At 38.6% G+C, this 22140-nt stretch overlaps 1 protein-coding gene across 2 annotated transcripts in view; it reads left to right on the top strand.

Annotated features, from left to right (window-relative positions):
* The window catches only part of SLC17A5 (solute carrier family 17 member 5), an 80525-nt gene extending 61583 nt beyond the window's left edge, over positions 1-18942 (top strand). Inside the window, exons 10-11 of one of the 2 annotated variants that reach the window (XM_058307043.2) lie at positions 12924-13014; positions 17607-18942. In XM_058307043.2, coding sequence (XP_058163026.1) covers positions 12924-13014; positions 17607-17741 — 226 coding nt within the window. In that variant the 3' untranslated portion in view covers positions 17742-18942. Of the gene's footprint in view, positions 1-12923; positions 13015-16892 lie in introns of both variants that reach the window. The other variant, XM_058307042.2, reaches the window with a different exon arrangement.
* Positions 18943-22140: the final 3198 nt, after the last annotated feature.

The following is a 22140-nucleotide window of genomic DNA, read 5'->3' as shown; positions in this document are numbered from 1 at the left end:
ACCCTAGACCTTCTATGTGGTAGACAGGAACGCAATTGCTTGAGCCACATCTACTTCCCAAAATGTCTATAAGTTTTTTACTATTTTTCAAAAATTAAAAAGCTTATACCTTTAGGGAACCAAAGTGGGGATATAAGGATATGTGAGATGTAGGAGTGGGGCAGAAGACTGCTATTTGCTTTATTTTTCATTGTGTACTTGTATTACTTCAATTAAAAATGAAAAGAATTGGGTTTCCAATTCCAATTCCATATCTACCTCTAAATGTATTTTGTGTTCCTATTCAATAATATATTTTAATTATTTAAAGTAGCTTTAAGTTTACACTGAATTAAGCTAAAAACATGGTATAATGACTTAAAGATCAGAATACTATTATATATTTCTATTTTATACCAGTATAGATAAAATTATTCCTGACCTAAAAAATAAAAATCCATCAATTCTTAGCGATAATCAATAATAAAAAGAGATGAGGGGAGAGATAGCTACAGGGGAAGCTTTCCTATAAAGAATAACTCCTTCTAATAAGTGTAGAAAAAAATGGCAGAATTAGAAAAATCACCATTTCTACAACCACCAAACTGAATAGTTGATTCAGACAAGGAACGTCAATGGATGTTAAATTCATCAGATGACCAAAATATCCATGGAGGTGCATGAAACAAACAGTGAACCTTAAGTTAAACCATAGAATGTAGTTAATAGTGTAGTTATAAAAATGTGCTTTCATCAGTTGTAACACATATATCACAATGCAGTGTTAATAATAGTGTAGTATATGGGAATCCTGTATTTTATGAATGACTTTTCTGTAAACCCACAACTTCTCTAATTAAAAAAAAATCATTGGTTGAAAGGTAATTGGAGAACATACTATTCATATAGTTTGAAAATATCACCTTATAGATTTTTACTAATTACATATGGAACAGGATTCCTAAATAAAGAGACCACTACTACCAAGTGATCAAACCTAGCATCAGCAGTAATAGGACAAGCTGATATTATGTGCCTTCTGATGTGATGAAATGAGAAGTACATATCACCTAAACAGTACTTTTGCCCAAAAAATTTAACTTTCATTATGGGAAAACAACTGACAAATCCAAACCACAGGGCATTATACAAGACAACTGGCCTGGGCTCTTCCAAAAAATAAATGTCATGAAAGACATTAAAGGACCAGGAGACTGGTCTAGATTGAAGGAGATGAAAAAGGCATGACAACGAAGTGTAATATGTGATCTTTAATTGGCTCCTAGATTGGGGGGGGACAGGGAAATAAAATAGCTATAAAGGACATTTTTGGTATAGTAGGGAAAATTAATCATAGAATGCATATTATTGTATCAGTGTTAATTTTTTAAAATACAATGATGGTATTGTAATATAGGAGAATGTTCTTGTTCTTTGGAGATGCATACTATAGTATCTAGTGGCTACATGTCCCTATAACTGCAATTTTCAAATGGTTCAGGGAAAATTGTATTTATATACATACAAGTGACAAAATATTAACTTGTGATAGTCTAGGTGAAGGGTATTCAGTTATTTGTTGCACTATTTTTTTTACTCTTTCTATAGGTTTGAAATTTTTTTCATAAAAAGTAGGTTAAAATCACCATTAAGCAAATGCCATAGGAAAAAAATGTTGTAGATAAGATCTACCAATGGATAGGTGCAATTTCAGGTTAAATGGGATTTCTGTAGTCTCAAAGTTTCTCTTCAAGATAATTATCAAATAAAAATGGAAAGGTGGAAATGTTACAGTGGAGAAAATAGACAGCAATTTAACCAAGTGATCAGGGTAAATATCACCAGTAAAAAGACATAGAAACATCATGAATCACTTGATATAATGCACTGAGAAGGATACAACATCACTCCAATCATGAAAAAATATTGTATTGTTGTAAACGATAAGTCTGAAGAATGGTCACAGAATAGAGGAGACTAAGAAGAAATAACAACTAAATGCAATATGGGGTGGGGGGAGGGATGTGGCTCAACCAACTGGGCTCCCATCTACCTTATAGGAGATCCAGGGTTCAATGCCCAGGGCCTCCTGGTGAGAGCAAGCTGTCCCATGCGGAGTACCAGCCCACGCGCGAATGCAGTCCTGTGCAGGAGAGCTGCCCTGTATGGGAATGCTGCCCCATGCGGGAAAAGCCGCCCCGTGCAGGAGTGCCAGCCAACGTGGAGAGCTGGCACAGCAAGATGACGCAAAAGAGACACAGAGGAGAGAAAATAAGACATAGCAGAACAGGGGAGCTGAGGTGGCACAAGAGAGTAATTGCCTCTCTCCCACTCTGGAAGGTCCCAGGATCTGTTCCTGGCGCCACCTAATGAGAATACAAGCAGACACAGAAGAACACACAGAGAATGGACACAAAGAGCAGACAACAGGGGGAATGGTGTGGGGGGTGGGGGGATTACAGAATTAAAAAATAAATGCAATATGGGATCTTGGATAGGACCCTGAAACAGAACAAGGACATAAAGAGAAAATTTTGATGAAATTTTAATAAGAGCTATTATGTAATTAATATTTTAATGTTAATGTGGTGGTTTGAAGCTGTGTATACCCCAGAAAAACAAGTTTTTAAATCTAATCCAGGGAAGCAGATTTGGCTCAACTAAAAGAGTGTCCGCCTACTACATAGGAGGTTCAGGGTTCAAACCCAGGGCCTCTTGACCTGTGTGGTGAGCTGGCCCATGCACAGTGCTGATGCGCGCAAGGCATGCTGTGCCACACCAGTTTCCCCAGAGTAGGAGAGCCCCATGTGCAAGGAGTGCGCCCCTCAAAGAAGAGCCACCCTGCACGAAAACGCAGCCTACCCAGGAGTGACGCCGCACACACGGAGAGCTGGTGCAGCAAGATGACACAATAAAAAGAGACAGAGATTCCCGGTGCTGCTGACAAGAATATAAGCGGACACAGAAGAACACACAGCAAATAGACTCAGAGCAAATAACTGGATAACTGGGGGGGGGGGGGGCGAGGAAGGAGAGAGAAATAAATAAATAAGTGTTTAGGGAAGCAGACTTGGCCCAGTGGTTTGGGCGTCTGTCTACCACATGGGAGGTCCGCAGTTCAAACCCCAGGCCTCCTTGACCCATGTGGAGCTGGCCCATGCACAGTGCTGATGCACACAAGGAGTGCCGTGCCACGCAGGGATGTCCCCTGCGTAGGGGAGCCCCACATGCAAGGAGTGCGCCCTGTAAGGAGAGCTGCCCAGTGCGAAAGAAAGTACAGCCTGCCTAAGAATAGTGCTGCCCACACAGAGAGCTGACACAACAAGATGACACAAGAAAAAGAAACACAGATTCCTGTGCTGCTGACAACAACAGAAGCGGACAAAGAAGAAGACACAGCAAATAGACACAGAGAACAGACAACCAGGGCGGGGGGAGGGGGGTGGTAGAGAAGGGGAGAGACATAAATAAATAAATCTTAAAAATAAAATAAAAATAAATGTTTTTTAAAAAAACACAGATTCCTGGTGCCGCTGACAAGAATGCATGCACAAGCAGACAAAGAAGAACACACAGCAAATGGATACAGAGAGCAGACGGGGGGTGGAAGAGAAATAAACTTTTTAAAAATCTTCAAAAAAAAAATCTAATTCATTCCTGTGGTATGAGCCCATTCTGGGTAGGTCCTTTTGATGAGTCTGCTTCAGTTCAGGTGTGGCCTTCCTCAATCATAAGGGTCTTAATTGTCTTACTAGAGACCTGTATAAGAGAATGAAATTCAGATAAAGAAAGCCATCAAAACAAGAAGCTGAAACCCAGAAGAAAAGGGAGAGACCAGTAGACACTGCCATGTGCCTTGCCATGAGACAGAGGAGCCAAGGATCACTGGCAGCCAGTCCTTGGGAAGAAAGCACCACCTTGATGCCTTGATTTGGACATTTTCTGGGCCTCAAAACTGTAAGGTAATAAATTCCCGTTGTTCAAGCCACCCCATTTCATGGTATTTGCTTAGAGCAGCCTAGGAAATTAAAACAGGTAATTTCTGGAGCAGTGTGAGGAAGAGGCAAAAACAACCCCTGGGCCAACCAAAGTCTACGTGCCATGAGGCACCCATATCCTGCTCCCAGCACCATGCCCATGAGAAGGGCTGAAGGGGACATTAAAGGAGATAAGCCCAAGACAAATGACAAACCACAGAGAAGATCTGCAAAGTTATCTGCCAAACCTGCTCCTCCAAAGCCAGAACCCAAACCTAAAAAGGCCCCTGCAAAGACGAAAAGAAGGTACCCAAAAGGGTAAAAGGGAAAGCTGATGCTGGCAAGAATGGGAATAACCCTGCAGAAAAAAAAGAGATGCCAAAACAGACCAGACACAGAAAGCTGAAGGTGCTGGAGATGTTAAGTAGTGTGTATATTTTTTATAACTGTGTACTTCTGGTTACTATAAGTGTGGAATATTATTTTTTATCAAGTTTTATATATATGCAGGATTTTGTTTAATTTTTTATTTTAAGCCTTGTTAGCACACAGAACACTTAATTGTTTTAGAGGAAAGGGTCAAATGTCACTAATGGAATGTCTCCATAGCTGGATTGATACGGGAGAAAACACCTTTCCCCTCTAGTTTTTAGAGAATTCCTCTTTATTCCCAGGAGAAGGGATTCCCTAACAAGCAGGAAGTAACTACAGAAGAATGGTCATTGATTGCCCTTGGGGTGGGGGGGGTGGGGTGGGGGGGCGGGGAACCAGAGGAGAACCACAGCGTGGCGGACAGACAACATGACTGCAAGACCTTGCTGAGTCCTTGAGTTTAAACTTGAGGTCCCAGTTTCTCTTTCCAGGACCTCCTCTTGGCCCCAGATATTCCAAGCAGTCCTCACCATTGGACCCCATCATTGGTGGAGTAACCAGTAACAGCTGGGACTCATCCCCTTAGCATTAGCAAGGGGGAGGAATAATTAACAATTTAAAAGGTAACCACACAAGCAGAGCTCACACTTTCTGCCTAAAGGAGCCCACATTAAATCTTGGTGTATATTTCCATCTTTCTCTCCCATTTCTCAGCAAACTCTGTTCTTGCCCTCATTTCCCAAATTAATTCTTTTTACTGGCCTAACTGAAAAAAAAAAGAAGAAACCAGTGATTTAAAAGTGAGATCCTTAGACCTTCCTATTACAGTCATCAGGAGTGCTTGCTAAAAATAAAGCAGAATTATTCATTATAGGACCAGGGAATCTGCATTTTATTGCTCCTCCAAGTGGTTCTCATGAACATTGGCTGTGGTTTGAGAACCACTGCCAATAAATGACTATTTTAAAAACTATTAACTCTGAAGGGAAGGGAAAAAACCTAAAAATGGACACATGTTGATAAAAGAATTTTTTTTTTTTTTAGATGAGAGAGACTTGAAAATGTTAATATGCTGAGATAAGAAAGCCAATAAGGGATGAGAGGTTAAAGTTACAAGAAAGAAGTGAAAATTACTAGTTGCTAGAAGGCAGGAAAGTATGAGATCTAGAGCCCAGTAGAGGGATTTGCTTCCCCCGCTCACCCGCATACTTTTTTTTTTTAGCTTTATTTTTAGAGAAGTTTTTAGTTTACATTTACAAAAAAATTATACCGGAAGTATCAGGAATTCCCATATAAACTCCCCACACCCACATACATAGCTTTCCCCCCCATATTTTTATGGATGACCCAATATATCTTTTTTTTATTAGAGCAGTTATAGGTTTACAGAAACATTATGCAGAAAGTAGAGTTCACATATACCACCCTCACACAGACACTATTTTCCCTATTATTAATAGTTTGCATTAGTATGGTACCTTTGTTACAGCTCATGAAACACTAATTATGCCATTAACTTTAGCCCACTATTTACCTTAGGGTTTACTCTTTGTATTGTATAGTTCTATGGGTTGTGTGTGTTAACTTTTATACAACTTTAAATTTCCCTTTTTATCTCTTTTCAACTATACAATTCAGTGGTGTTGCATACACAAAAGTTGTGCCTCCATCCCCAAAACTTTTTATCACCCCAAACAGAAACTCCATATCAATTAAACATTAACAGCCCATTCCCCTTCACACTTGGCCCCTGGGAACCTGTATTCTAGTTTCTAACTTAATGGATATGCTTATTCTGTTTATTTTATCTAAGTGAGATTATACACTATTTGCCCTTTTGTGTCTGCTTATTTTACTCAACATGATGTCTTCATAGTTCATCATGTTGTTGTGTGCGTCAGAACTTCATTCTTTTTTAATGGCTGAATAATATTTAATTGTATGTATATACCACAATTTGTTTATCCATTTATCTGTTGATGGACATTTGGGTTACTTCCACCTTGTGGCAATTGTGAATAACACCATTCTCACCATTAGTATAAAAGTATCTGTTCAAGTTCTTGGTTTCATTGGGATTGGCAGTTCATCAGGTAATGCTATACTTTTTGAGAAATCGCCAAACAGTTTTCCACAGTGGCTGCTCCATTTTACATTCCCACCAGCAATGTATGGGGGAGTTTCCATTTCTCCACATCCCCTCCAACACTTGTTATTTTTCATTTTTTAATAGTAGCCATTCTGGTAAAAGTGTCGAAGAATTTATGGCTACATTCTGCAATTACAACTCTCAAATTTTCATCCCATTTATAAGCAACTCTTTGAACTGATCTTACAATCTTGCTTCTCAATTAAAAGCTAATTCCTCATCAAAATTAAAAACTTTTGTGCATCAAAGGACTTTATCAAGAAAGGAAAAAGATGACCTTATAGAATGGGAGAAATTTGGAAGCCATATATCTGATAAGGATTTAATATCTATAATATATAAATAATTCCCACAACTCAACAAAAAAACAAAATTTAAAAAATGGGAAAAAGTCATAAATAGACAGTTCTCTAAAGAAGATCTACAAATGGCCAATAAATACATGAAAAGATGCTCAACTTCATTAACCATTAGGGAATTGCAAACCAAACCATCTCATACTTACCAGATGGAAGACACAAACATAGAAGTAACATAGTCCCTGCTTGCATCTGTGTGAACTTGTGCTGGTTTGGGGAGTGTTGAGGTCATGTCATAAAGCATTTGCTGAACAACAGCTGGTGGGGCTGGGCTTCAAGCCACAGTTGGGTGGTTGAACACTACATCTTAAAAGACCCTGGTCCAGACCTTGATTTTTGTGAGTCTTGTAGGTCAAAAAAGACATTATTTAGATATGATCTGAAGCTAAACAGTTTAGTAACATTAAATTTGCCAGCAAGTAGTTCTAGAAGTTAAGATAATGGTAAGGGCCAATATGCTTTTTATGTATTGAAGACTTTGCTGTAGTTGCTCTAAACTGACTTAGACACCAGATTTATGGTCGTGACCAACATATATATGTGAAAAACTTTTTAAATCATACAGCTGAACAAATGTAAGGTAACGTCAAAGCCAAAATTATTTCTATTACTTTTATTTTTGATTCAGCCATTCAGACTAGCTTTCAACTTTTATTTTCCAACTGAATTTCTTAGATCAAAGCATACTTGTTGTTTATAGTTCCCTATGTCTTGTTTAACTGGATAGTTACTTTTATGACTGTGTTGACCTTTCATTATGTTTTGTCTTTGGTTACAACTGAATGCCTATTCAATGGATAATGTTCTTCTAATTAGAGTAGAGAACATTTGAAGACTACAAATCCTTAAACACACAGCACCAGTGCTTGTGATAAAAAAGTAAGCATGAAAAAAAATTGTCCTTCCCACAGATTGTTTAGCAAACAGTATGTTTTAACATGTGGCATTACAGAGTATAGCATTGTAATATTAAGTACTGATTTGTATTAAAATTGAGTAACATTTTATATGGCCTTTCTTCATCTATAAAAGGAAAATAATAATCCTACCTCCTGAGGTGGCTTTTATTATTAAAATGGGATAATACATATTAACCATGCCGGGCATACAGTTGTTCAATAACACGTCAGTTTTCCTATTAACTATCTATGTGGTATTTTTCTGAGCCTTTTCTTCCAAAGCTAGACCCAGAGATTTCCTGTGGACAACATTGTTGCCAAATTTAAGGGAATTGGATAGATATTCAACTGTTAATCCTGCAGAATTCTAGTACACCAACAGCAGTGACTCTAGACTGAGTCTGTACAACATGGTTTTCCTCCAAGCAGTCATCAATCTTTCATGGCCCTTTCTGGCCAAGTGTAATATAACTACTTGAATGAGCTTCTGGGTGCTGACATTTAGAATTTCACAGCATTCATCTGCACTTAATATCTGTCACTGAAAAAGGCTTGGCAGCTTTGCAGTCAGTTCCTCCTACTGCCAACGTGTTAATGGTTTAAAAAAAAAAAATACAGATCCTGCCAAGCTTGGTTAATTTAAGATACATTCTCAAAGAGGATAAGCCAAAAAGACCTGTGCCTCCTGGTTTTGTCACTGTATCCTGTATAAATAGATTTTGAATACATAGATTTGTGATAATTACAGATAACTCCATTAGGTTCAGCAGAATTTTTTTATTTAAGCACCTTTTCATATCTAAAGTGAGGAGAGGGATTTCAGATCATTAGTCCATAACCCAGGTATTGAGAGTCCTAAAACTAATAGAAGTTGTATTTATCCCTTAATATATGGGCTAATAAAACATCAATTTCTTTAATTTTTACTTGAATTTTATTTTACAATAATACTAATTGTCTCATGAAAAATAAAATCTCTAATTGGATTTTATACATCTAAATATTTTTAAAAGCAGTAAATTAATAAGTGCCATTAACTTCATTAACTAAATTTTTTATAACAACTCTACCACCAACTTTAAATTATCTTGACAAAGTAGCTAACCTAAATCAGATCAACTCTCTAGGATCTAGAGTCTAGATCTACCACCAGTATATAGGAAATACAGGGCACTGGTTATGTTAAATGATTCCCCAGGAAGAGCTGTTTTAGCTCAGTGGTTAAGTGCCTGCTGCACATGTGCAGGTCACGGGTTCAATCTCTGGTACCTCCTAAAAAAAAACAAAAAAACAAGATTTCCCAAGGATGCTATCTACAAAATCTAGAATGTAGTAATCTACAGGACAGATATCTCTTTAAGTTTCTTCAATTAGAGAGCAATAAAAAGTAACAAACCAAAGTTGGTACATCTGCATATCTGGGCAGGGGATATATTGAAGTTCTCTGAATTGGTTTTGTATTAATTTTACAACATGCCCATATGCTTGAAATTACAAAAAGTTTAAAAAAATAAATAAATAAACCATTGATGCCTTCAGCAACTTGTAAATGATACTTGGTACCTAAGTATGTAATCCAAAAGGTTACATACTGTATGATTCAATTTATAAAAAAATTTGAAATAAAATTTTTGAAATGGAGAACAGGTTGCGAGGGGTTAGAGGGAGTGTGTGGTTATAAAAGGGCTACACAAGGGGTCCTTGTTGTATTGGGTTTTGACTGTGGTAGGTGGAATAAAAAAACCTACACAGGTGGTAAAATTGTGTACAACTTACTACATTCACATGTAAAGAGAAGTAAACCTGAGGAAACCTGAATAAGAGCTACGGACTGTATCAATGGCAATATACTGGTTGTGACATACTATGTTTTACAAAATGTTTCCACTGAGGGAAACTGGGCAAAGTGTACAAGGGATCGCTCTGCTTATTTTTTAAAAAAATTTTAACTCATTTATCTGTATTATATCTTACAACTGTCTGTGACTCTACAATTATCTCAATAAAAATTTCAATTAAAAATAGAGATTTTGTCCAGGTGAATCCTAGAGGAGGAAGACAAGAGAGAAGACAAAAAGAGAAATAGATATAGATCACTCAGTGAATGGGCACAGACAGCAAGAACAGCAGGGCAGGGGACGGGATGGGGAAGGGGGGAAAAAAAGGAAGGGAAAAAAAGATTTTTGACAAAGAGAAAGATGGAGGAAACCTATTACTTTGATACCTATCAACCAGTTTCCAGGTATGACTTTTCCACTGGATCCTATTTTGAACAAACTTAAAGAAAAAAGAAAAAAATTATGTGCTACAATTGAAGAAACTTGAAAACAGATTGGATATTTGATAATAATAAAGTGTTAATATGGATAAAGTTATATAAATAAATATAAAGTGATATAAATAAAAATATGAATAAAGTGATAATATGAATAAAGTGTTCATTTTGATAGGTGAACAAATTTGAATTCTCAACTTATAAAGACATATATGTACACTGAAATATATACTACCAAAATGATGAAATGTTGAGGATTTGTTTCAAAATAATCTGGATTGGGGAAAATGGGTACAAGGATACATAATAGGTTGGCCATGAATTGATCGTTGTTGAAAATACATGATGTCAAATATATTTTAACAGGGAAACGGACTTGGCCCAGTGGTTAGGGCGTCCGTCTACCACATGGGAGGTCCGCGGTTCAAACCCCGGGCCTCCTTGACCCGTGTGGAGCTGGCCCATGCGCAGTGCTGATGCGCGCAAGGAGTGTCGTGCCACGCAGGGGTGTCCCCTGCGTAGGGGAGCCCCACGCGCAAGGAGTGCGCCCCGTAAGGAGAGCCGCCCAGCGCAAAAGAAAGTGCAGCCTGCCCAGGAATGGCACCACCCACACTTCCGGTGTCGCTGACGAAAACAGAAGCAGACAAAGAAACAAGACGCAGCAAATGGACACAGAGAACAGATAACCGGGGGAGGGGGGGAGTAGAATAAATAAATAAATCTTTTAAAAAAATATATATATATATAAACATGCAAATATTAAACAATATTCAAATAAAATGTATCATTGTATTTGAAATTTTCCATTAAAAGCTTTAATTTTTTTTTAATATGATTTATGTCAGAATGAAATGACTTGACTTACACATTAACAGGAATTTCCTGATTTAAATTTTGAGAGATAAGGGAACATGTCTTCATATTGTTTTCTTCAAAATTTTTAAGTTAAACTTTTACATGGAAACTTTTTTTTTTTTTAATATGTAAGCCCTGCCTGGGATCCAGCAGCACAGCCTGATCAGGAATCGGCACCCTTTAGAGCCAAGACCCAAGTAGAGGTCAGAGCTCATCTGCTTGGGACAAAGTTCCAGCAGTCAGTGTGGCCAGAGCCCTGTGCGTCCATGCATGGGGCTACAGCCACTGTGAGTCAAATTCCACCTCTCTTTGGTCAGATATATTTAATGAGCTCATATTGTACTGGGCACTGGAAATAATAGGGGAATAAACCATGAGTTTGCAGTGAGACTGTGGAGTCAGAATTAGCAAACTTGAAGAATTAGAAAACATTTGAATGAAATTAACACCACTGAATTGTATAAAAATTCAAACATGCACACATAATATTGGCTTTAAAGACTATAACAACTCTGAGAAGACAGAGCTTAATATGAGCTAAACTAGATAGAGAAGCCTTCATGGAAGATGTGCAAGTTAGTGGTTTGGTTGGAAAGAGTGTGAATTTCAGGGAACAGTGTAGTATGAAGTAAGATAAATAGCAATGAGCATGGCAGATGGAAGCAGCTGGAACAAGAGCTGTCTATATCTGAAGGTGTGTATTGTGTAGGACTAGGAAGTAGGCTCCGGTAGATGGACCAGAGCCAGGCCATTGCAAAAACCATCTTCATAAGATTTTAGTAGGAGAGGAGTGACCTAACATAACTATGACTATTCAAATCAAAGTATATCTATACACTCAGAAGTAGTTCATCTATCAGTTAAAAATCCTTAAAAATGGTTATACCATTAGGTGCTGTTTCTTGATCTGAGTCCTACTGACATGGTTACATTCACTTTGTGAAAATTCATCAAGCTGCAACACTTAATGATTTGTACACTTTTCAATACATGTATATTAAGCTCAAAAAAAATATTTTAGTATACTTAGTGGGGTATGAATAAGCTCAGGTAGAACCACCATATATATATGTTGCATATATGCATCTATGAACCCATGGACAGTAAGGAAAGTGATAATCTATCACTAACTTGCCCAAAGTCATACAGGTGGTTAAATGGTAGAACTAGGTCAGGAATTTAGGTCACCTGATTACCAGTCCAGTATGCATTTCATTCTTTTTAGGATAGTACCTACCAGAGATCTTGGCTATGGTAGCCTTCCTTAGTCCACATACATTCCTTACTCATGGGGAAAAAAAAACATTAAATCATTAGCATTTCTTAGATGCAGGCAAGATTTCTTTAATGATTTACATCTAAACTTAGATAAAAATATTCCACTCTCCTAAGATTTACACTTAAAATAAATCATTACATTTTAGGAACATTTTCCAAGCTAATTAAAAATGCCTTTTTTTGTCATACACACATGCATACGTGTAGACCCAACTTGTCTACTTCTGGGAAAGTACAATGATTTAGCAACTAGTAAATATATTTAAATAGAGCATGTAAATTAGGAAGCTGTATGTTCAATATGATCCCACTTCTATAATAATATGTTAGGAATATACACATACAGAAAAAAATAAGGATATTCACCAAAATACTGTTGTTTGTCTCTCTGTAGATGAATTATGGGTAATTTCATTTTCTTCATATTTTTTGTGGATTTCTTTCCTTTTCAACCATGAAATAATTTTATCAGGAAGTAAATTCCTTTTTTTTTTCACTTTAAGCTTCCTATCAAAGCCAGTCATATCTCAACGCTTGTCCATAATACTATAAAAGGGATCATTTGCAATGGCCATGTTTCCCTATATAATGTTAGAATGCTAATTAACTATTGAAATTCAAGTCTTTCACCAACAAAATATTCAATCCTATTTCAGTAAGACGTTTCATGTAGGTATAAAATTTCACAAGAACTCAGTCTTGGAGTGCTATAGCTATCTGTTGAAGAAGCTGCCTGAATGTGCAACAAAATAATAAATCTCTGTGACAATGTTTCTGCAGGTATGCTGGTATCCTCCTGGGCATCACAAATACATTTGCCACTATCCCAGGAATGGCCGGGCCCGTCATTGCTAAAAGCTTGACTCCTAATGTAAGTAGATAACTTGCTTATAAACTGAAAAGGTTTACACAGCTCACTAGTTGCTGCACATCTGTGTCAAAGTTGAATATATTTTAATTAAGGGTAAAATTCTGAATGTTTATTCTTGTGCAATTCTTTATAGCAACAAAAAATGTAAACACCTTAATGGACAGTGTCTTTGTTTGCTAAGACTGCCATAACAAAATACCACAAACTGGACAACCTAAAACAACAGAAATTTGTTGTCTCACAGAACTGGAAAAGGCTAGAAGTCTGAAATCAAGGTCTGTCAGCAGAGCCATGCTTACTTCAAAGACCTTAGAGGGAGAGCAGATATGGCTCAAGAATTGAGTGCCTGCTTCCCACATGGGAGGTCACGACCTTAGAGGGAGAGCAGATATGGCTCAAGAATTGAGTGCTTGCTTCCCACATGGGAGGTCACGGGTTCAATCCCTAATGCTTCCTGAAAACAAAAACAAGCAACAAGCAAACAAACGAAAAAACCAACTTAGGGGAGCCAATGTTGCTAAGTGGTTGAGTGCTGGCTTCCCACATACAAGGTCCCAGGTTCAATCCCAGGCCCAGATACCCCAAAACCCGAAAAAAAAATTTTTTAAGAAAAACCATAGAGAAGAATCTGTCCCTTGCACTTCTAGCTTCTCGTGATTTACTAGCAACGCATGGTGTTCTCCTTTCTGTCTCTGCCTGGGTCCAAATTTCCTCTTCTTAAAAGAACCCCAGTCATATTGGATTATAAAGTAACATTCAGAGGTACTGGAAATTAGAACATCAGCATGTCTTTTGGGGGGACACAATGCAATCCATAGCAGATGGGGAAGTATATTCTCAAAGAAAACTATTTGGGTTTTAGACAGAACAACAGAACTAAATGAAGATCTTGTAACTGAAACCACACACTCAAGAGTTAGAAGTTGCAATGTTATACCAGATAAATCACTTGTGCCTTGGGTTGGGATGAATAAAAATTGGCAATGTAAAATTTAGGAAGAGGATCCATAAAGGTGAAGTGTCAGGAAATCATTTCACAGTGAATGAGAAACGGTTATATAATTGAGAATATTTAAAGAAGCAGAAGAGGGAGCTGGTATAGTTCAGTGATTGAGCACTGACTTGCCACATACACAGTTTCAGGTTCAATCCCCAGCCCCAGTACCTCAAAAAAATAAATAAAAATAAAGAAGCAGGACACCTGAAAAGATATCATGGGTGTCTTTATATATTTAAAGGGTTATCAAATAGAAGACGGCGACTTACTCTTGGCAGTCCACAAAGACATATGGAGAGAAAAATTTTCTGTTTACTGTATGGAATGGACTGCCTTATGAGTTAGCCCTGAAATACTTTATAACATTTGTTCAACAGGCATTTCTTGAGTGCTTGTTATGTGTTGTATATCAAGGATCCAAAGGCAAATCAGCATAGCTTCTACACTTGAGAAATCCATTATTTAGAGATTATATTTAATCAAATAAAAAAAGCACAGTGTGACAGAGACTGCAGTTAAAATGCTTACAGAGTGCTATTGGCACAGAGGAGGGAGCAACCAATTTTACCAGGATGGGAGAAGAGAGAAATGATCCCTACAGGAGTCTGCCAGTCAGTGAGGTTGGGGATGGAGGAAGGGAAGACGGCACAGTGCTGCTAGCCAGCAGGGTGGACCCTGGGTTATATGGCCTGAGGCTGGCAGCCAGCACTGGCCAGCTCAGTAAGCAGAGACTGGGTGTTACACAGAGGCTATTGCCTCCACTGTGCAAGAAATCAGACTGACCTCAAAAGCCCCTTCCAACTCACATTTTTAACTGTTTAAAAAAAGTCTAGGGGAGCAGATTCGCTCAAGTGGTTGAGCACCTCCTTCCCATGTGCGGGGTCCTGGGTTCAATCCCTTGTACCTCCTAAAAAAAAAAGTCTAAAGGACTGCTGAAATATATTCTTCAGGAGGTTGACTTAAGCCTCTAAAAGAGACTTAATCTTCTCCCTGTTTTGTCTCTGTGAACGAATTAACATTATATCTAGTCCTTAGAATTTCAGAATATATTTTCAAGCTTTCTTATTGTCAGATATGCTGATTTCAGACATACCTGTCCTTACCACAGATAGTTTCCTGTTTCTTCTCCCCTCCCACCATTTCTAATTCCCTACTTAAATGAATTGGTATTCCTGTTATTATTTCCTCTCATTTACTAGAAAGGAGATGTTTGGGAAGTCGCTTTTTTCTTCCAGTTCTGTTTATCAAGATGGACACATCAGAAAATTTTAACCATATCTTTTTGGAGTGTTATGGTAACACAGAAACCTAAGTTAATACATTATCTTGTATTCATTTCACTTATTATTGATAATCCTAGCACTTCTACTAGGGAAATATGAATAATTGATTTAAAGTCTTGAACTTTTGTAAAAAGTGGAATCTAATCTGGATTTTGGATGTTAAAGCATTTGCTTAATGTTACTAAAAGTCTATTATTGGGTTGCAGATATAGCTCAAGTGGTTGAACACTTGCTTCCATGTATAAGGGCCCAGGTTTGATCCCTAGTATTTCCTAAAAACAAAACAAATGAACAAATTATAAAAACCACCCTAGGGGAGCCGTTGTAGCTTAGCAATTGACACTGGCTTCCTGCATAACAAGGCTTCCTGCATTCAAGGCACTAGGTTCAATCCCTGGCTCCAGTACCTTAAAAAAAAGGGGGGTATTATTTTAAAGGGGAAAAGGCACAAATTTGCCTTTACAATTGTGATTGCTTACAATTAAACTTTACTCCACTACCTCAGAAACTTTGCAGGAAGAGTACAAATAAATGATGAAATAATTAAAATTGAAAGTGTGTCTCAGGTTCAATTTTCTTACAAACAAAACAGCATTCTCTAACAACTGGCAGAATCTTTGTTAAGCAAACAACATCAACAGAAGAAAAAGAAAAAAACACTGGGAGCTATGTGAAATTTCTGGTACAGTTGGTGAATTTTAAGTCACTTATTGCCTCTAAATAACACTGTAATATTATTTTATTCTGTTAAACAAACAGAGAAGCTTTGTCTTAGAAATTCTAAGAAGCTGTCTTAAACATTTCTTTCTGGTATAAGATGTAATTACTGATTGGCCCCTTATCTAGAATTTTTTTTTTTTTAAGATTTATTTATTTATTTAATTCCCCCCCCCTTGTCTGTTCTCTGCTGTGTCCATTTGCTGCGTCTTGTTTCTTTGTCTGCTTCTGTTGTCGTCAGCAGCACGGGAAGTGTGGGCAGCGCCATTCCTGGACAGGCTGCTCTTTCTTTCGCGCTGGGCGGCTCTCCTTACGGGGCGCACTCCTTGCGCGTGGGGCTCCCCTACGCGGGAGACACCCCTGCGTGGGGCTGCACTCCCTGCACGCATCAGCACTGCGCGTGGGCCAGCTCCACACGGATCAAGGAGGTCCAGGGCTTGAACCGCGGACCTCCCATGTGGTAGACGGACGCCCTAACCACTGGGCCACGTCCGTTTCCCATTATCTAGAATGTTGACACATCATTTAGAATATCTAAATAGTGACTAAAATGCTGTTTTCTATTTTTTTCCCACCAGAAGACATTCGTTTCAGACAGATATAACTTAACTACAGTGGTGCTCATTTCTTTTTCCATGTTTTCCCTTTTTTCCTAATTAAATGACCTCATACTCCCAACCTAATGCCTTCCTTTTGTCTTCCTCATTGCCAATTCTTTTTTTTAAATGCTACAAATTCAGCACTATGGTAAAAATCTAAAAAGTGGTTGTTAAAATTAGATGACCCAGAAATTTAGGTAACTGCCTAATGTTTTTATACCACTGAATTATACACTAAACAGTTGTGTTTTGTTTTGCTGCTCTCTTATTGATAAACCCTAGGCATGTCCTTCCTGCCTGGTGTGCCATTCAGGATCCCTGCCAGATCTTTCACCATGGCCAGGCCTCCCTCCAACATCGCAGGCTCTCAGACCTGAAGTCCAAAGACCATCTTGTCACCTCATCACCACTTGGACCGCTTGATACCTCCCCCCTCCGGACTTGGCATATTACTTTAGGTTCTAGTAACATGAGATCCAAGACATGCCACACTTTTTATTTTTAGTAAACTTCTTATTGAAATATGTATTTTAAAAATACAAAATTTACATTTATAGTTTGACAGACTTTCACAGAGTTAACGCATCCAGGTAACCAGCACCCAGTCAAGAAGCAGAACATTACCACCATTGCAAGGCCCTGATGTACCCCTTCTCCTCATTCCTCTCTCGCCCCCACCAAGAGTAACCGCTATCCTGACTTTTAACACCATAGGTGAATTTAATCTGGTTTGAACTTTATATAAAAAGAACCATTCAGCGTGTACTCTTTTGTGTCTAGCTTCTTTTTCTCAGCATTTTGTTTGTGAGACGTATCTATGTTGTAGTCCATTCTCATTGCTGTATAGTATTGCACTTTACTATTGATGGACATTTGGGCTGTATCCAGCATGAGGCTTTTATGAAAAATGCTACTGTAACAGTCTTGACACCACCCTTTTTATAAACTGGACTGCAGTTTTTTATCTCCATTTTTTTTTTCTTTCTTTCTCTATAGAACACTGTTGGAGAATGGCAAGCTGTTTTCTGTATCGCTGCTGCTATTAATGTATTTGGTGCAGTTTTCTATACACTGTTCGCCAAAGGTGAAGTTCAAAATTGGGCTCTCGATCACCATGGACACAGAAACTGAGGGAACCAATAAATAATCCTGTTTCTATTGATGTAATTTTATTTCATCATGTATCCTAAAAGTGCCTTTGATATTTTAATGTATAAGCTTTCTATATATAAGAAAAATTGTGCTCATTAAATATTTGGGCTTAGAATCATGAAATGTCTCTAGTTGCTAGATAAATAAAATTAGCTATACTTAATTATTAATTATATGCTCAAACTTATACTTCAAGTTCACATACTTGCTGCAGGTCAGAATACATTAAGTATGACTTCTATTTATTTTTAAGGGCAATATTTACGGGTTAAGAGCCATACTTAAGGGTATGAGCTGAAATGGACACCCAATACCTTGGCTTAAATTAAGCTAGTTAATAATTCTCAGTATTGGTAAACACCTGTTTTTGTCCTACTTCCCTCATAAAAACCACTCCCTGACGCTTAGGTCTCAAGTGTAGCATCTCCTAGAGCTGCCAGCCACTGTAAAATTTGACTTGACAACTGGACCAAGGGAAGCATGCCCAGGCACTGCCAGGCATTCCTCCCTGGCTTTACCAGAGGGTAGCATCCAAGCCCAGGGCGAGTGCCACATCTGTGCACGGTGCTCATCCCCTCCTCCCAAGGCTGAAAATCCCTGGATCTACAGGAGCAGGGAGATCCAGCAGCCATGGTCTTCTACACCCTCAAACCTTCCTTTCCCAGCACACTGAAATTTTGATTGGCATGTAACCTGCAAAAGAAAAATGTGCTGCCCAATTAATTACAAATAATAATATCCTTGATTAAAACTAGCTTCCTGTGGACCAGAGTATAAAATTCTGAGTCCTGTATTTTTTTAAGCTATACCAGAATCAAAAAAAATTTTTTTCACTTTTTCATCAGTCTGTCTTCAAGTAAGCTCTGGTTGCAATTTAAGGTTCAAGTGACTTTTAAAGGCCACATTACCTGAGACCAGTGAAATAATCATCTTTACTGCTAGTTCCTGTAATTAAATTTTTCCATGTCGAGCATTCTTTGAAGGCATTATGTGATTTAAAATGTGTATTGTGGGGTTTTTTGTTCATTCAACACTATAACATTGTAAGTAAGAAAACTGCTTAATATAATATGATGTGAATATTTATTAAATTCATTTTTAAATTTGTAAATAACTTTTAAGTTGCTATGGTGATACTGCTTTTATAAATCATCACAATAATAAACCTTTTTATATTGATTTTTGGATCTGACAGCCCTGTGATATTTTCTAATGTCTGATAGTGGTATTTAGCATCTTTTCTGCATCCTTCTTAAGCCTCCAGTCTTCCTCTACATGTATTTCTCCCTCAAAGATAATCCTTCCACCACCAGGCTTAGGAAGCATAGGCCTTCCAAATGATGCAGCATCAGAAATCTATTGCCGGGGTAGCTCAAGCACTTAGGCGCCTGCCTCCCACATGGAGGTCCCAGGTTCAGTTCCCAGTGCCTCCTAAAGAAGATGAGCTAATGCAACAAGCTGAGGAATGAGCAAACACAAGAAGGGAGCAGATGTGGCTCAAGTGATTGGGCATTTCCCTCCCACATGGGAGGTCCTGGGTTTGGTATCCAGTGCCTCCTAAAGACAAGCTGATGAGCAAGCAGACACAATGAGCAGGAAGCAGGTGTGGCTCGAACAGTTGGGCACCCGCCTGCCACATGGGAGGTCCCGGACTCAGTTGCCAATGCCTCCTAAAGAAGATGAGCAGATGGGAAGTGGATATGGCACTTACCTACCACATGGGTGGTCCCAGGTTTGGTTCCTGGTGCCTCCTAAAGAAAACAAGCAAGACAGTGAGCTGGCGCAGCGAGATGACGTAGCACAAAGACACAATGAGGAAAACACAGAGATACAACAAACAGGGAGCAGAGGTGGCTCAAGTGATTGAGCATATCCCTCCCCACCCAGGAGGTCCCTGGTTCTGTTCTGGTGCCTCCTAAAAAGAAGACACACATAACAAGCAGACACAGAGAGCAGACAGTGAGAACAAACAATGAGGAGGAGGAAGAAATAAAAATAAATCTTTAGGGAAAATGGACTTGGCCCAGTGGTTAGGGCGTCCGTCTACCACATGGGAGGTCCGCGGTTCAAATCCCGGGCCTCCTTGACCCGTGTGGAGCTGGCCCATGCGCAGTGCTGATGAGTGCAAGGAGTGCCCTGCCACGCAGGGGTGTCCCCCGCGTAGGGGAGCCCCACACGCAAGGAGTGCGCCCCGTAAGGAGAGCCGCCCAGCGCGAAAGAAAGAGCAGCCTGCCCAGGAATGGCACCGCCCACACTTCCCATGCCGCTGATGACAACAGAAGTGGACAAAGAAACAAGACAACAAGACGCAGCAAAATAGACACAGAGAAGAGACAACCGGGGGGGGGGGGGGGATTAAATAAATTTAAAAAATCTTTTTTAAAAATAAATAAATAAATCTTTAAAAAATAAATAAATAAAATAAGACAAGGAGAGACGATGAACAGACAGGCGAGGGAAACATCTCCAGAGGGGGCAGAGGGGAGAAGAAATCTATTGCCATCAGCCCGCCCTTCCTAGCTCTGGAAAGGGTTCATTCTTCTTGCTAAAGTATATACCTTTATCATTGATTCTATCCTTTCCACCTCCTAAGATTCTCCTGGGGATGTAAAAACACATATGTACAGAAGATCTCTAGAATAATACTTAATATCCTGGAAACTGGTTAGAAAACAGACAACCAGGAGTGAGGAGAATAATTAATTTTCACTTTACCAAAGATGGCAGTATAACCTAGTCATATAAATACATCTTTTAAAATACAAAAACAAAAAAAAATGCTTGCTCAAATTACTGTCATAACCAACTTTTCACCTTCCTGCTGGCTATCTTTATACCTAAGATGTTTAAATCTCCCCATTTCCTTCTTACCCTCAGCAAAACGAGCTGCTCCTGCTGCCTTCCTTAATTCTGTTTTGTTTTGTTTTTTAAAAAAAAGCGCATGTCCTGCATCATTTGGGCTTGGACCTGGAATCCTTTTTTTTTAAGTAGGTAGCGGGGATTGAACCCAGGACCTCGTACATGTGAAGCAGGCACTGAACCACTGAGCTATCCCCGCTTCCCTGGAATCCATTTTTATTCTCCCTCCTCCCTAGTCTCTCATCTCTCATGTCTAATCAGCCACCTGTCCCTTCCATTCCAGTTTTCCGAGTCTGGAATTTTTTTTTAATCCCCCTGCCATGTCCTAAAGGAGATCCTTATAGCCTTTGTTTCCACCTGGAATATAAACTTTCAAGTGCCTTTATTCAAATCCTCTTCTGTCCCAATTTCCCACTACTGCTGGGTTAATCTTCCCAAAACACTTAATCTCCCTGACCAGGGTGCTTCCCCAAAGTGAACTCCATGCCTTCTCTTTATCTACCCAAGAAACTTCAACCCAGCAACCGTGCCTTCCTCTCTTCCTAAGCCCAACCTCCTTCATCCTCGACTCCATCATACTTTGTTCCAGATAAATCAGGCTACTTAACTCTTCCTCACACCTGCTCTCCCATCTCCCATCCCTCTCCATACCTTTACTAATTTCATTCTTCGGGCCAGGAATGTCATTCTTTAATCCCAACTCCGTCATGACCCTTGATCTAGATGTGGTTTATTCCTTTGATCCACTAAAAGAACATACAATGTTATTTGTCATGTCTTTTTTCCCCTTTACCTTGAACTCAAGGATGTAGACTCAGTTATGAGGAAGAGATCATTCATTCAACAAATACTGAGTAGGCAATAAGGATACAAAAATAATGACGCATTTGCCACAGCCCACCCTGGAGGCCTCTGGAGCTCAATCCAACTCCTTCATCCCTTTTCTCCTCCAGGGCCTTCTTTATAATAATACTTATAACTACATGTTTGTGTTTATCTCCCCTTTTAGATTAATCACAAACATCTTGAGGGCAGGGTCCATTAGATTCACCTCAACCTCATCTCCATAACAATGTGCTATACACATTTTAGTTTCTTAACTAAGATTTAGTAAAAAGCCCTTTAGCTAAATGGCCTATATTGAAATATTTTTAGCTTGCATAGTGTTTTTTTTTAATTGTATGTTGTTGTCTTCAAAAGAAATGAAAATTTAAATAAATGCATAAACGTGCTGACACCTTTTAATAAAGAAATGATATGCTGAATTCAAAATGTTAAAGTGAGATATTGGTAAATGGTTTTGAAAGTATTTGAGAATAATTTAGTTTTATGTAGTTAAAATAGTTCTAGTTTTGAATAAATATTTATTGAGCATTCATTATGTGCCAGGCATTGTTCTTTGCACTAGGCTACAACAATGGGGGGGGGGGGACTCCCTTTTCTCAAGGAAGTCACATTCTTATTTATCAAAGCGTTTTCTAAATACGTTCCAGCCTTTGAAACCTTTCAATGCAAAACG

Source organism: Dasypus novemcinctus, chromosome 11, assembly GCF_030445035.2.
Source record: "Dasypus novemcinctus isolate mDasNov1 chromosome 11, mDasNov1.1.hap2, whole genome shotgun sequence".
Taxonomy (NCBI): domain Eukaryota; kingdom Metazoa; phylum Chordata; class Mammalia; order Cingulata; family Dasypodidae; genus Dasypus; species Dasypus novemcinctus.
The sequence above is the reverse complement of the archived record's forward strand: the minus strand, read 5'-3'. Positions and strand labels throughout refer to the sequence as shown.